This window comes from Acanthaster planci, linkage group LG02, assembly GCF_054643075.1.
Source record: "Acanthaster planci isolate LZ-2023a linkage group LG02, COTS_SCS, whole genome shotgun sequence".
Lineage (NCBI taxonomy): Eukaryota > Metazoa > Echinodermata > Asteroidea > Valvatida > Acanthasteridae > Acanthaster > Acanthaster planci.
The window spans coordinates 9,720,831-9,738,014 of record NC_141778.1 but is presented as its reverse complement, the minus strand read 5'-3'; the positions used below and the strand labels follow the sequence as shown (position 1 = coordinate 9,738,014).

General features: G+C 40.4%; 1 protein-coding gene across 1 annotated transcript; it reads left to right on the top strand.

The window, feature by feature from the left end:
- The first annotated feature begins 5,879 nt into the window (after positions 1-5,879).
- On the top strand, positions 5,880-15,991 carry LOC110987639 (solute carrier organic anion transporter family member 5A1-like). The gene is made up of 11 exons (XM_022250541.2): positions 5,880-6,742; positions 6,969-7,174; positions 7,317-7,598; positions 7,766-7,930; positions 8,222-8,417; positions 8,823-8,976; positions 12,327-12,502; positions 12,674-12,735; positions 13,361-13,509; positions 13,794-13,889; positions 14,317-15,991. Exons 1-11 carry the CDS (start codon positions 6,396-6,398, stop codon positions 14,410-14,412), a joined length of 1,929 nt encoding a protein of 642 aa, XP_022106233.2. The 5' UTR covers positions 5,880-6,395; the 3' UTR covers positions 14,413-15,991.
- Positions 15,992-17,184: the final 1,193 nt, after the last annotated feature.

The following is a 17,184-nucleotide window of genomic DNA, read 5'->3' as shown; positions in this document are numbered from 1 at the left end:
TGCCCATGGTGTGCAATCTTTAGTAGTTTTTTAAGGCATTGTGGATGTAGACCAATTCTACGGAGATCTACACTTTACTGAAAGTAATCAAGGATGCAACAAACCGTTTTTTTACTTTGCCGTTAATAACTTTAATTTAGACACGGTGACACTTCAGAACAGCGATACGAGAGGCAGGGGTTGCCCCAAGACCACAAAACAAAACTTGAGCTCTCTTTATATACTTGGACCAGTCCTTCCTATTGATACCCTAAACCTAGATAAACAAGCGGATGCCATCTTTTTTCATGGTATAAAAAAGTAAGTGGATTGTGACAAATGTTTGGACCAAAACGTATTTCAACGCAGTTAAGACAACCAGGATAAAAAGCAAAACATGAATATGCCATTCTGGTCTAAGATTCTGCATGTAATTCTTTTTGCATATGTATATCGGTATTATAAGCCTAATCCCAAATACAACGTTACATAACGTCATCCCCAACGCCCTTTTTAAATTTTTCATGGCCTGCAAGTCAGCCAAAAAATGTACAATTTTCCACTGCGGTGCGCAAGGGGGCTGGCACACAGGGAGCCCTGATCTTTGAATAACTGTAACATAAAAAATATACGACTGATTAACTTACAACTTCAAATTTACAATCATAAGGAGTGTCTAGACATGCATGCCAAGTTTTCAATCGAGCAAGGTACAGGTGAGTTCTTGGGAGCGAAGTAAGCCCCTGTCCCCGGCTGTGAGATGGGTCAAAATAACCTGGCTCTTGTGTGAAGCCACAATCAATTGCGAGGTTTGTGCAAATGAAATTAGAAGTTTTCACAGTGAAGGTGGCAAACAGAGGTAATAGGTTTACGGTAGCAGCATAAAAATTAGCTCTTTGTGTGCATTTGTGGTTTTGATGGGGACCAGAAGGTACCTTAAGAATTTTATTAATCTCTTTTCTTTCTACGTTTTTGTAGTGTGCTTTCTCCGTCGTCAAGAGACTGCCAGGATTCCAAAGGTGAAGCGGCCAATGGTGTCTGGTTTCGGTTCGGCGTGCAGAGGATGTTAACCCAGGATCAACCTCAGGATCCAACTGAAGGGTACTTAAGTATGGGAAGCTAGATAATTCTAGGGTATGGGGGACAGATTGGACTGGGATCCGAAGATGGGGCGTTAGAAGTCGCTGACAATTAACCCAGTGTCTTGGAGAACTATGTTTTGCTCAATGATTTCGACATCCACTATGATGCGGCGAGTTATGAATGTTCAGTGCTTGTGTTGAGTTCGGCTTGTGATCTGGTGTGGGAGTGCTTAATAATGGATGACTTCTCAAATTCTCGTTTCCTGCCATGGGTTTTGTGCTTGTCCTTTGTCACATTGACAGAGGATCCTGTCCTGTGTTATGGATTTGGCCATCCTTGTACAAGGTTAGCAGATTCTGATCTTCTGGGGACTGCATAGAATTTATCCCGCCAGCAGAAGCTACAATCCTGGACAAAATAGTCGGAACACCTTGTGGGAAGCGCGATGAAAAAATTCCCCCTCTCACCCATTTAATGATGCGGTCATTTATTAGACCAAGATTCGGCCCAGCTTACCCAGTGAAAAACAACATTGACAGGGGCGAGCGGGGAGGCATGTTACAACGAGATTTGTCCAGCATTGTCTCTAAAAAGTCCGCCTAATCCTAATAGGGAGCGCGTACATCCCACTCTTTATAAAGCGCTTGGGCGATTACAAACGCACCTGTACACAACCTTCACTAAAAAAGGGAGAGTCACTCACATCCTTTTTCTTTCTTTTTTCATGGTTCACCGTTGCAATGTTTCTGTGGTGGTCAGACTTTGTCAAGTCTAGGGTTCTCTCAGGTTTCCACACCACGCACTTCGCCATAAAACCTCGAGTGTTCCTACTCGTTCAACATAGTCCCAACATTATTTGTTGTATTTTCTGTGTAGAGTCGCCCAAGTGGTTGTTAATGGTCAAAATCATAAATTAATCGTATCCTCATCAATATTAGTCTACAACAACAGGTTTTAGTCTATTAGTTCGTACCAGAAATGGACGTATTCTTGTACGCTTACGCGACGTACTTCGCCTTGGCGTATGTGACAATCCGCCACACTCTAGCAGGAGTTTGTTCTGTCAGAAGGTAAGTTCACTTTTGTCATAAACTTTTTGCAACTCTTATCGTTCGTTTATCGTTATGCACAGTTCTGGCCTTTTCACATGTGGGCTCAGGTGTGGGCTCCAAGCCAGGTCAAAAATTCGTCATTCGGACTGATTTTGTTAGTTCCGTTGTCGTGAAAGTTTTGTGGAAAGTTTGGCCATGTGACTTGTGCACATGCACGAAGCATAACGACTGTTTCATGTTGCACTCAACGAATATTACATGTCCTTGAATCGTTTCATTCTGTGTTCTTTACACAGCTGAACTCTGTGGAGAGAGCAGGTTGCACAGTGCCCTTTTGCCCTTTTATCTTTTCGTCTATCCTTTAATTATCCTTTTATCCCTTTGCCCACTGGCTCTGCCATATCTTATGACTAAACGTTTTGTTCTTGCAATTACCACATCATAAGCTTCTTTTTCCGTTACTGGTCAATCAATGCATATCATTGTCAACTCCGTTTATTAGTTTCCACAACTGCATAAATTTTCTCAATTTTAATAAAGGGGCAGTCCTAAATTTCTCAACTTGATTTCAAATAGAAATAAATCAACTGTAATATACAGTGAGAACAATTCCTTGTGCCAATTCTTGATTTATTTGAAGTATTTTAAACACCGGAGGGATGCCGTCCCTAACTTAAAACTTAGGCGTATCCCACCACCGTAGGGTACCACCACCCCATGTATGAACGTGAAAGATAATTGGTGATCGCCAACTCTTGTTATGAAAGTTCACCCAACCCCCATAAATGATTGTCTTGTACTTTAACTCCAAACTCAAACCACTTCAGCAATTTTGGATCAAAATGGGACCAAATATCCAGAGGTTCTTCAGAGAAAAATGCTTAATTCTTTTTGATCTTTTTAGCCTTCTTTGTTATTTTTTAATAAACTCTGTCGAACAATATCTGAAGAACCTTTTCCTTCGGTTGAAAATCACTTTTTCTCCTTTTATAAATAGCTTGGCACATTGTAGAGTATTATATATTCTTTAACACAGCTGATTCGAATTCTATATTTACATGTATATTCCAGCATTAGGCTTCTTTCTTTAAGTGAGCATGTTTATCTATTGGGTGTTTCTATAATAGTCTCTTTAATTTCAATATGCAATTCAATATGTAAGAGAAAGTTACTTTTATGTCGTTTGTTGAATGAGTTTGAACTTGAAGATTTGTCGTTTCTTTTATGTATATATATATATATTTTCCGGTCAGCTTTTTGAAATAATATTCGAAACTTGAACTATTCATTAAATTTCAATTGTATTATTATCAATGTTCCAGCAGTTATAAATCTTACGTTGGATCAATTTGGTCCGTGTTTAGTAACATTAGGATATTTGTGTAGTAGTGTCTCGACCGCTGTTCTTGAAATTGACATATAGCTAAGTTCACTGCTTTTTCATTCCTTGTTTGTTGAAAGAAGAATCACTTCTTTAGTTTTTGCAATGCAATTTACCAATTTTGCCTCACCAATGTGAGGTGCAACTTCGTCAAAATGGTTTTCGTCCTTGTAAAACACAACTTTTGAGATCGTTGCTTGAGCTGTAAACCTTTATAAAATAGGTCAAATTTCTGGTTCAAACGAGCACGTGGTGACTCCTTCAAGTGTTTCTTTTTATCCTGACACAAACGGTTGCCATAGAATACTGCATAGGAATAAGTATGAAGTATCAGTATTATTCGAGTCAAGATCCTCTGTATAGCTCACTGTGTCACCTGGGGTGCACATACAAAAGTATTTTTGATGAAAAATAAAAGTTTGTATTTTGATATGTTCGTCCTTGTTTCTCTGAGTAAAAAGATATCCTTTGTAATGATCCTGGAGTCTGGCATGAAGAAATCTCGTGAAATATCGGACATGGCCTTCAACTTATGTCAAATTATGACCACTGATGATGCAGGTTACAAAGTATTTTTCCCGGAGTTGTTCAACTATTACAAGCACTTCATGGACGCAAAAATTTACTCAATCCTTACTTTTTCCTTTACTTTCCTTTCCATTTCCTTCCAGTTCCTTTGCCTCACTGAAACTTTATCTCGTCAGTTATTGCTAAGGTGCCTAGTGATACCATTTTTCTGCGCAATGTACATGCCGAAATGCGAGATACCTCTATTACAAAAAACAGATGGCGAAGTTGCAATATTCATAGTTTTTAAAAATGCACATTGTGTGCAATCTTTAGTAGTTTTTTAATGCACTGTGGATGTAGTCCAATTCTACAGAGGTCTTCATTTCTTGAAAGTGCTCAATGATGCGAGAAACCATTCGCTTACTTTGCCGAAAATAAAGTGAAAAAAATAACTTTAGACACGGTGACACTGCAGAACACCAATACGAGCGGCAGGGGTTGTCCAAGGGACCCTGCGTTGAAAAGTGAAAACTGCAAAAATCTAAGCTCTCTTCGTAGACTTGGATCAGTCCTTCCTACAGATACCCTAAACCCTAGATGAACACGTTGGTGCCCAGTTTATATTGCCCAAGGCAGCTATCTGTGTTCATGATATAAGAAATTGAAGTAGATTGTGACAAATTTTTGAACCAAAACACAATCAAACAACGAAGACAATTAAAAAATGGATAAGATGTAATCGGATAAGATGTAAATCGGCATCGTAAGCATAATTCCCAATACAGTGTTACATGACGTCATCCCCAACCCGTCTTGTATAGGGAGAGGATTCGTTAGCTCAGATTGAAAATGTGCTGGGTAAAAGATTCCTCTGAGCGAAGGTTGGGCTTGATGTGATGGTGGTATCGCAAACCTGTTACCTTTGTTTGAGGTTAATGCAGTATGGACACTTCTGCCCCTTCACTCCATAGTACGTAATTGCAGTATTTTTCTTAAGGACCAGTGCAATTGATTTTAATGCAATGCAGTTCTTGTAACTGCATGTTGTCTGAACTCGATTTTCAGGGAATAGCACTTTCTCATTTACACGCTAATGTGTATTTGCTCATTTACGCACAAAAAAACATGGGACAAAATCTACAGTGTCTGAGCCATTCAAGGATTACAATTTCGCCGAAAATTGGCTTACTTTTATGATTTGTTGGTGTTTCAGTTTACGACAGAAGCAAAACTTTTCTCACCAACGCTTTCAGTCAGCCATTTGGGAGGTTACAATTTTAAAAGGAAATCTTCAAAATTAATATTGTCTTCCTGCAATGACATCGCAGTCACTGTGCCCCATTTTTTATGGAAAGGCACGGAAATTCCTGAATGTTATCGTGCATTTTTCAGTGAGAGTAACGAGAAAGGGATCAGAGGTTTTCTTTCAGGGCAGAGGAGTATAGAGTTGCAAAAACATATGTTCCCAATAAAATGAATGTCACGAACCCACTTAATAGCTAACGTATTCCTTCCATTCTGTGACAGAAAGCAGTTTCAAGCTACTAGTTTTGAAATCAGAGCAGGCAGGGAAACAATTTGTCATTTTAGAAGGTTACAGGCCCAATCCAAGAATAATCATTCTGAATTTAAAATATTGTTGGTGTCTGAACAGGAACACTTGAGTGGTACAAGTAGAAAGACTTGCGGCCATTACTTTTGGATAGTAGTAGTTTGAGGGAGTCATCCCACAAACATGCCTGAAGGCCCACTTAACGAGCACGTCCTATCTGACGGGAAGGTCAGACAGGATAGTTTGACCCTACTGTGACTATTGAATGTGTTGACATTAAAGCGTTTTGTAAAGTTTAAAGTCTTCCAATAGAAAATATCGTAGTTATAAATGATAGACAGCTCCCTGCTGACTGCTGGGAGGGTCAGCATGAAAATCACACTTTCCGCACCTAGCGTCAGCAATGAAAAGACATTCATGTTGCTGGCAGCTTGTCATACCTTCGACAGTGACCAATTTGTTTAATAAAAAAAATGATGCGTCAAATAGACTGCGCATCCCCTGACTTACAAGTCAAACATCGGCCACCAATCAGAGGCCAAATTGTGTAGCCTACATGTTCATCAAGTCGCATGGTTTTTTTATAGCGGATTTCACAACCACTGTAGAATTCGTCTTCAACACAACTGAACATTAATCACTACGACGTCTGATACACGCATTCTATCACCTGATACTTTGACAGTCTCTAGCATGGTAACATTTCGTACTTTCTTTTAGCGCATGATGTGAATAATTATGAAGCCGTAAGATTGCTGACAATTTCATTTTCCATTTGGACTAAGCAGACCCTGACCAAGCTACAAATCTGCTTTTTCTGGTAACTTCATCTGAAAAAATGGGCTTAAATTTCTTCAGTCGTCCCTGGGCTTTCGGCTTGTGCTTTGCCCTTTTCACCTGCTTCCAAGTGACCGTGGGGCTGTACATTGCTGGCGTCCTCACCACCTTGGAGAAGCAGTACCGGATAACCACCTCGGTAGCTGGATTGGTGCTCTCCACCAGTGACTTCGCCAGTCTCGTCTCGATCCCTTTGGTGTCGTATGTCGGCGACACATGGCACAGGCCACGCATCGTCGGCGTGCTAGGGGTAATGACGGCAGTCGGTGGGTTCTTGAGCGGGGTCCCGCACTTCTTATATCCGGCTTACAGAGATGGAGACACCCTGCCAAGTGGCAACAGCACAGGGTAAGCAGCAGATCTATTGCATATATACTGTATGTAGTACAACATTTCTTCTGTTGCAAACATATCGTTAAAGACACGTGCTTGTACTTTCTCATTACGTGTACGTCCAGGTGACCAGTTAGGTGTCAAATACCGGTATGTGTACTTCTCATTACGGCAAGTTGTGCGATTCCAAACCATCTTTAATATACAAATACTATTTCTTTTCTCTCTCTTTTGGATCCAGTTCCAGCGTATTTGTTTGTGATGCGACGAGAGAGGATGAAACATGTTCTGCTGACGACATCAGTCAATCTGGCTCCAGGATTCATGAGATGTGGGCTTTATTGCTGGGTCAAGCTCTCATGGGCCTGGCCTACGGACCACTGTTTCCGATTGCTCTGACCTATATTGATGATCAAGTTAAAGGGACAACCACACCCTACTACATCGGTGAGTCCTGATATAGATGACCATACAGCGGTAAACGTATGTCAAATTTACCATTGACTCAGGAAAATGGAGAGACTGCAAGAAAAAATAGTAGCTTCTCGGGGAAATAAACTAATTTCCTGTTCTTTCCCACTTCTCTCAGCTGTTTTCTTTACGGCTGGTACAAGCGCTACCCTGGTCGGGTATGGAGAGGGTTTCCTGTTCCTAAGCTTGTTCGTCGACTGGCCGCAGCAGTACGACGGCACCAAGGAGTGGCTGGGCGCATGGTGGATGGGTTTCATCGTGACCTCAGTCATCATGTTGATCCTTTCCATTCCTTTCTTCTTCTTCCCGAAGGAGATGGATGTGGAAATAAAAGAGGAAGACATCCCAAAGGAGAAGTTAGCCTTGGAAGGAAAAGGCGATAATAAAATCTCTGCCAAAGGTGAGGCTTAAGGTTAAATTGAGGGTTAAATTGCCTAGTGTGTTTTGAGCACTCGAAACGACAAGATCGTAAAGCAAGATTTCCAGTTCATAAAAAAAATTAGATTACCTGTTCACTTTTGTCTACTCTCAATCCTTAGAAACCTTTTCTCCCTCAATTCTCGCTAGATTTTCTTATGGCATCCAAACGACTCGTCACTAACTTCGTGTTCATGGCGCTGTTGGTAGGAAGTATCTTCGATCTGGCGATAGCTGCTTCCTTCGGGTTCTTCCTGGCAAAATTTCTCCAGATTCAGTTCAACATACCGGCAGCTCAGTCTTCCTTATTCGTTGGTATATTGCCATCAACCCATGTTGTCCCAGTAATACTAAAGTTATACATGTCGGAACCGTTAAGAACTGTATCAAATATTTCAATACATGTTCGGTTATTAGAGCGAGGAGGTCACTAACCAGCAAAGTTTGGAGTAAGAATCTAAGACAAGTAGCAATGACTAGTTCTCTGAATTTTATGTCGACTGACAGAATACCATTAACCATTCGTTGTCACTGAGGATGTAAACCATTTGATGTATGGACATAAAAACTTCAATCTGATGTCCTCATGTCCTTCCCCTCTCAAAGGTATTATCATTACGCCTGGGGCCTTCCTTGGCAACATTGTTGGTGGATTTCTGGTCAAGAAGCTCAACTTGGATTCCAAAGGATGCGGCAAGGTTGTTGTGATACTTGGTGTGATAGGCATGTGCTTCATACCAGTCGTATACTTCCTTTCATGTCCTGAACCAACTTACGCCGGCAATATGAACGGGGTAATCAGGTGAGAGAGTGGTCAAACCATTGCGTAAACATGTCTCATTCTGAAGTCAACGTAACGTAATATTTACGTGCGCTCTCCAAGTAGTACCGCTTGCTGGCATTGCCACTCGAAATCCTGGAGAACAAGATGGCTCGGACTGCTAGAAAGGTAGAATAGCCAAAAGCGTACAAACAAGTCGAAACTTGTTATTGGCCCTTTTGTGTACGTAACCAACACAAGCTGATCGAGAAAGGGCGTCTGTTGTCAGCACGTCTCCACGTCTCAGTGGCAGACGAACACCGAGATGTAGCTCAGCCTGTCAATGAATGAGTTGAGATATTCGTTTTAGACAAAGACGTGTACCGAGAGGTTTACTATATTAAAGGAAATTTACTCCAATTAGTCCATTATCTTTCATTCGCGTAGCACAACCAACCCGTGCAACGAAGATTGCAAATGCTCCGCCGGGCGATATGAACCAGTTTGTGGCCATGACGGACTGGTATACGCCACACCGTGTTTTGCTGGCTGCACTGGGAAGCAAGAAAATCAGACAGACGACCCCAATGTCAATCTCACGGTAAGAAAGCAACTACTTTCTGGTTTCAACTGCGGCCTTTTTCATCTGTATCTGACCTATTGAAAGAAAATTAATGATTTCAGAGAAGCACTGGTTTGATGTTACAGGTATCGTGAAAAAAATTAAACTGGGGTTTTAAAGTATAAATACTCTACTGGTTGCAAGGATATAAACGGAAAATAAACCCTTTGCAATTCTTACAGTAATTATAGACCATTTTGATTGTACTGTATTATTCTCCACCCATGCGGTATAGACTGTATATAGTATTAAACTATACGTGTTTACATTTTAGGCGAATTGTAAGCCTTCTTTCATAGGCAGTGACGGTTTCTAGGCCTCGCCTGAAATGCATAGTGTAAAGTGTGCTAGTGAAACCAGTCTGAGCTGGAGGGTTGGCCTATACAATTGATAACCTGATAGGCCCTATCAAATTATGACCTGGTTGTCAGTTGTATTCAGAAGGCTGGGAGCTTGACCTCAAACATGAACAGTTGTGGTAACGGGATTTGCTACGGATAACAACCGAAGAATACATTACTTGAGGCTGGGTGCATGAGACACACCAAATAACATGGAGCCCATAAGTTACACTCTTCCCTCGTACACAGTTCTGAGGAATTCACCTCAAAGTGAGTGTAACCTGGAAAAATGGAACACTGATGAAAAAGAAAACTCTGGGAAGAATCTATAAAAATATTCCCTAAATAGGGGTCAACTTAGGACAAATCGCCAGGTCCTTCTAAACAAATGAGACAGGACAGAAAAGTCTTTGATCTCAGGAAAAACAAAATGTGAAAAGAAAGAACTACTTCAGTGAACAACCGAGAACCAATCTGTTAAATAACTTATTAGCCAACTGTGAACTTGAGGAAAACCTCTCTTTTGGGACTACAGTTGAACCAATATATGACCCAAAAATTAAAAAATCATAAAAAAATCACCCCCCTCAAAAGGGAAGTTTCCTCAGACCCTAAACCTAAGACTTGGTTAAAGATCACCTCTAAGGAAAACACGTTTTCTCTCATTTTACCTGTTCAAATAAATATGGAAGCATTCAACTTGAACGCAGTGTCATTTGGCTTCAGAGCTCAACTATAACAAGCTATAAAAAGTACTTTTTTCTGTTCGTGCAAAGATGCGAATTCTGAATATTGTTTGCGTCATTTGAAGAAAACAGAGAAAACGAGGGGAGCTCTCACCTTGTTTTCGTATAAACCCTTGTGCATGCCCAAAAATGGTCAATGGCTCATCCATTGTAGTTATAGTTGAGCTCTAAAGACAAATGACACTGTGTTTGATTTGGATGTTTCTATATTTATTTGAACAGATAAATCAGAGAAACCATGTTTACATAGAGGTGCTCTTGAAACTTCATTAGTTAGACCAGGTAAAATCAGCAGTCTAAAGAAACAGAATCAGGTACTAAAAAAACGTTAAATACCCAAAGCAAAACCCCACACAGTATCAAGGAAAGGCACAAATCGATTCTAATCAAATTTCAACAACCTGTGGAGAAAAGAAAAATGGAAAACTTATAAATGAATGTTACAACAAAGAAAAATTCAGTGCATTAAGCAATTAAAGCATTGAAGGCTAGTACATGTGCATGTACATGGGAAGCTTAATACCTATCATAACTTTCAGCATGGGGGTATGTACATGATGTACAGGTAGTTAGGCTAAACTCATGAATAATCATTCTCCAATAAACAAATGGCTTGGCCACTTCTTTGAAGGCAGGCCACACTAATCCTAATCCCTTGTTATTAACTAAAGATGCTCCAACCATGTGTTAAGGCATGGGAAAGGTGAACAAAGAAAATTGTCTTGTCCAAGATACATGTACAACCACATGGCAATAATAAGTACAAACGTTTACACATATGCCAAAAAATCATGACTAAAAAAGTCAAAAATAACATGGCAAGTTTAAATCTGTTCATACATCTCCAGTCACTTTGAATCAAGCCATAAAAAAAGAACTTCCAGCTCCTAACTTCCTTCCACTTTCAGCATCTCAAGACCTCACTATGAACTCACAAAACCCATTGTCTCCAAAGCAACCTCACGTTAGAAACACTTTCCTAAAAGAATGCTTAGAAAATGAAATCTAAGAGCAACAATAGGAACAATTCGATTTGATCTCTCAAAACACGTGAACTTCTAAAAACTGGGAGGCGTTCCCAAGGTCAAACCTACACGGTTACAGGGACGCACTATTCCGTTGAGTCCATTGCATTTTCAGGTTTGCAGAGCCCTGAGTCCACCCTGAGTCCGTCCTGAAGGTATATTAATGCTTCAGAGGTTGTCCCATAGCCTCTACAGATCTTACAAACTACCAAAACCCACCAAAAGTACATCACAGTACCGCGGGGGGCCGTTTTCCCAGGCTATCCGGATTTGAAGGGGGGCCCTCGCCACGCGCCAGCCAAGCCATACCACCACCACAGACCCCCCCAACAAAAATAACACTTCAGAGACAGCCAACAGAGGCCTCTGACAAATTCCAGACAGCTGTCAGTGATAAAGAACATTCCCCTGCCTGCCCCAGGCACCGTTTTGTAAACAGCCCATTAGGTTGTGCACAAGGGACCAATTTGTACACAGTCCCATGGGAATTGCCTCGAGGCTGGCTCAAGGCTGTCTGGGTTTTTGCATTTATTCTCACTAGGGGAGGCCCTGGCTGTAAAATGACTAAACCAGGCTTTTCAGCATGTTCAGGGGTAGGATATGATAAGTAGTCGTGGAATAATATGTTAATTAGCTCCAATGGACTCGCCAGGATAGGCCACCCTCTCTACCCAGGGTAAAACATACCAATTATCCAAAGAAACACAAAACTTCCTTCAAAACTTCAATTAAAATGCATAGGCCTATCCTTCCTACAATGCACTCAAAAAGGACAAGAACATTCAAGTAGCCCAAGGATCAGAAATAATTAAACAGCTTATATGGCTGGGCAATTACTGCATAACTCCAAGAACTCGGGTCAGGTCTTACACATCTTCAGAGCAGACTTACACATGTGCACCCTTGGCTGCTGAGAAGACAAAGACCCTATGCATGTCTGGTCATAGAGCTGCATGCTCAATAAACACTTTTTACAGGGGTACACACAATGCTAGATTTTGCTGGGTAAACTGGGGGCACCACTCCTATCTAGCTACGTGTGCACCTGATACCAACAGGGATGAAATTTACCTCTACTACATGAGAATGGATTAGGAAATTGAAGCGCAGTGGCTCAAGAAGCGGGTATGTCACGTACTATGCACTGCAGTATTGTGACTAACGCAAGATATTGCAATTGTTATTGTTCGTATGTCATTTGTTGCGCCAAAATATAGGTCTACACTGGATGTTCTTGTAGCGCAGCCAATGCAACAGACGAGTTCTCAAGACAGGCGATAGCGGGTTCTTGTGAGCAGACATGTAACATGGTGTATTACGCTGCAGTTTTCCTCTTCTGCCTCGTCACAGTTGGGACGCCGGCCAACAATCCCAGGCTCATGATGACAATGAGGTATCTTTTTATTACTTCTTCCACAGCGAGAGCAAATCAGTTAGCATTTCTGTTTCATAATAATAAACCATTGCTGCAAGTCAGCATTACATTACACGTTCTTTGCCACTTGGCACGTACGATTTAGTGTGAAACTACTACCAGAGTGCACTTCCCATTTCATTTCAACAGGAGTGTTGGAGACGATAAGACCTACGCTCTCGGAATACAGTCTCTGTTTGGTCGAGCTTTAGGTAAAATACTTCGAGTTTGATTATCTTGTGTGGGCTTTGTGTTCTATTGTTTTGGTGTCATGCATACTCCCCAAAACAGCGTCTAGAGCTTAAACATTTTTTGGTGTACCCACAATTTAACACGTTTAATACATGGCCTGTTCACCGGAATGTATTTAAATTTTAAATGTTTTCTCCATGGTACATGTTTTTAGATTTGTGAGATCAACTTAGCATTTAAACACATTCCTAAAAATATTTCAGTACAACGTCTGTGCATGTCAAAGGTGAAAAAGTATTTTAAAAAGGGGTGCAGATGAAGTATACTCCAAGCACCTTCTGCAGTGTAAGGTTTGAGCGCCTGGCCTTTACCAGTGTCGCTGTTAGCCTTGACTGTTCCCCGTAACAGCTCGCCCGTGGCTTCATGGGCAATACATTCAACAAGACCACACTTTGGAGAGTCCAAATCGTGATTACTGTGGTCAATCGCTTTTACCAGTTTGAATAACTTTCACGGTGGCAAAGTTTTACAACTTCACAATTGAACACGTGTCACGGCAAAAGCCAGCAATCCCGTTGAACAGTTCAATGCCCCTTCAAAACTCAATTGACGGTGTTCGGAACTTTTCTCACCTGTTTGCTTCAGGGTTCCTACCAGCTCCGCTGTACTTTGGTGCTGCGATCGAAGGCGCCTGTATTCTAGATCGAATCGAGTGTGGCGTCACTGGTGATTGCCTCATCTACAACGCTCAGCTCTTCCGCATAACCTTCCTCGGAATCTTCTTCAGCATGAAAGTAAAAAAAGTTCAACGAATTAACCGTTTAATTTTTTTCAAACTTGGTTTTTGGAGCGCCTACCCGGCCAAATCTTTATAGAAATTACATTTTATCAAATGAATCAGCTTATAATGACTTTCCTAGCCCTCCCTTTCAAAGGGGTCCTCAATCAGAAACACCTGACCTTTAACTTAACCTCAGGGCCACACTAGCTCTGAATTGAGCGATATTAGATGTTAACTGAATCATATAGATCGAACCAACAAGAAACCTCATCACTTGACTGATGTATCATTCATCAGGTTGGAGCATGGATATGCTACGTCTTTGCCACGGTGGGAGTGTTCAGAAATGCCCGGAAGGAAAAAGAACGGGAAGACCATGCAGAAGAACTTAAGGTGAGATGTAGTGACTGTCTTGAGTTTAGGTAATTTAATTTTCATTTAAGCATGTTATATATATGTAATCTTTCTAGTTTAAAAGTTCTTTTAATGTACAAAAATATACAAACTCAATCATTTCTTTTCTTAATCTGTGTATAAAAAAGACCAATCTCTCTTTATAGGAAGCACTGCCATTAAATTTTGTAGATATATTTACAAACATTAAAGGTATATCCAACAATTTGCTCAGTTCTCTCTAACGTATTTTCACGGATGTTTTATCAAGGGTCAGCCTACATCCTTTACATGCAGTCTCTTGCAAATGTTTGTGTTCTTCCATCCAAACCATTAAAAAAATGACGCCATTTTTGGCACTGCCTTTCCCATCATACAATACTAAACTGGAGTCAGCGTAACGAGTCTGATTTTGTTCTCGATTCAGGATGGAGCTATGCAGAACGGGCTCGACGGACACTACAACAAAGGCTACGAGATCGACTGCGAGGTGGGGACCCAGACCGATTTCACCAGTCTTTGAGGCAATCGTGACCTGTCAGCTTATCGGCCTGCTCGAAGGAAGCTTTTACGACAGTGAACCCTGCCCTGGCCAATCAACGACATTCCGTGTGCCTAAACCTAAAATGGAAATAAATCTTGGCGATAATATAGCTTCCTCTACTGGTTTAGAGGAGTATTCCCAAATGAACATCACATAACCAGCAAAACGATTAGGAATTAGGCCAACTGAAAAGACCGGTTTAGAAAAGGACTGCGTTTTTGAAAACAAATGGACAAATGAAATTCTTGTAAAAGAGGCTTAATGTAAACCACCATGTCCAGACCAGGCTGAAATAGGTAACTTCATAACCCTAAAATAGTGGAACTTCCACTGTTCAGATTTACAAGGGAGTTTTGAAGCTATTGAATTTATGTTAACTGCAGACAGAATTTTGATTTAACATGGATCACTTTAAAGTGAAAAAAAACTGAAGAAGAGGAATTGTCCAGTATCACAAATACTGACTTCAGCCTGGTTTGGGGATGGTAGGTCACAAATAACAAAGAAAACGTTAGGTTTCAAAGTCTGGTAAAGCTGTCAAAAAGCGTCAGTGGTTTTCAAACGAGTGACCCAAATGTTATTGAAGCAAAATCATCATTCGTATCACCAAAACCACCCTTATCGACGAAAAACACAGCCATGCTAAACGCGACCAATAAAATGAGAAATGACTGTTATTTAGAAAATGTTGCTTGAGACCGGTAGCAGGGCATTATGTATCGAATGTTTACCTCCTTTTATATAATGTATACCTATGTAGAAATAAATCTGGGATTGGATTATAAGTAACTGCCTTCAAAATTAACCTTACCTTCTGTATGAGAGATGATTTTTTTAAGAGTCAGGGAGCTCACATACCTGAATGACGTTTTAAAATTGAAGCTCAACCCCAAAATAACAAATATTGATGATTCGACCTCTCACAAAACATATTTCCTTAATCACGAGCTCTGTATAAACAATAATTAGATAATTGGTGACCGCCAACTCCGTCAAAGTTCACCCAACCCTACATAATTCATGGTCTTGTAGTTTGAATCCAAACACGTACCACTTCAGTAACTTTGGATCAAAATGAGACCAAGTATCCAGAGCTTCTTCCTAGAAAAGTGCTTAATTCTTTTATAATCTTTTTGGCCTTCGTACCGTGTTTTATGTTCTTTAACACAGCTGATTCGAATTCTATATTTACACGTATATTTTTTAATGAGAATGTTTTATATTGGGTGTTTCTATAATAGTCTCTTTAATTTCAATATGCAATTCAATATGTAAGAGAAAGTAACGTTTACGTCGTTTATTGTATGAGCTTGAAATTGAATATTTGTCGTTTCTTTTATATACATTTATTTGACACATTATTATTCAAGCATATATTTTCCGGTCAGCTTTTGAAATAATATTCGAAACTTGAATTGTAAATTTGAATTTTACTATGATCAACGCTCCTGCAGTTATAAATCTTATGTCACATCAATTTGGTCATTACCATATTTGAGTAGTAGAGTCTCGACCGCTGTTCTTGAAATTGACATAAAACTAAGTTCAAGGCTTTTCATTTCTTGTTTGTTGAAAGAAGAATCACTTCTTAAGTTTTGCCAATGCAATTTACCAATTTTGCCTGACTGATGTGAGGTGCAACTTCGCAAAAATGGTTCCTTCAGAATGATGCAAATGAATTAGTATTACTTGAGTCGGGAATCACTGTATCTAGTTCACTGTGTCATCCGGGCCCCACATACAGAAGTACTTTCGATGAAAATCAAAAAGTTTTATTTTGATATCTTCGTTTTTGTTACTGTGAGTAACAGATATCCTTCGTAATGATGCTGGAGTCTGGCATGAAGAAATCTAGTAAAATGTTGGATATTGACTCCAACGTATGTCAAATTATGACCACCAATGATGCAGTACATAAAGCATTTTTCCCAAAAGACATTTCAACTATTCCTTTCCTTTACTTTCCTTTTCCTCACTAAAACTTTAATCTTGCCAGTTATTGCTAAGGTGCCTAGTGATCCCATTTTTCTGGGCTTGTGATCTGGTGTGGGAGTGCTTAATAATGGGTGACTTCTCAAATTCTCGTTTCTTGCCATGGTTTTGTGCTTGTCCTTTATCACATTGACAGAGGATCCTGTCTACACCTGGCCTGTGTTATGGATTTGGCCATCCTTGTACAAGGTTAGCAGATTCTGATATTCTGGGGACTGCATAGAATTTATCCCGCCAGCAGAAGCTACAATCCTGGACAAAATAGTCTTAACACCTTGTAGGAAGCGCGATGAAGAAATCCCCCCTCTCACCCATTTAATGTTGCGGTCATTTATTGGACCAGATTCGGCCCAGCTTACCCAGTGAGAAACAACATTGACGGGAGCGAGCAGGAAGGCATGTTACAACGAGATTTGTCTAGGATTGTCTCTAAAAAGTCCGCCTAATCCTAATAGGGAGCGCGTACTCAACTGAAAAAGGGAGAGTCACTCACATCCTTTTTCTTTCTTTTTTCATGGTTCACCGTTGCAATGTTTCTGTGGTGGTCAGACTTTGTCAAGTCTAGGGTTCTCTCAGGTTTCCACACCACGCACTTCGCCAAAAACCTCAAGTGTTCCTACTCGTTCAACATAGTCCCGGCATTATTTGTTGTATTTTCTGTGTAGAGTCGCCCAAGTGGTTGTTAATGGTCAAAATCATAAATTAATCGTATCCTCATCAATATTAGTCTCCAACAACAGGTTTTAGTCTATTAGTTTG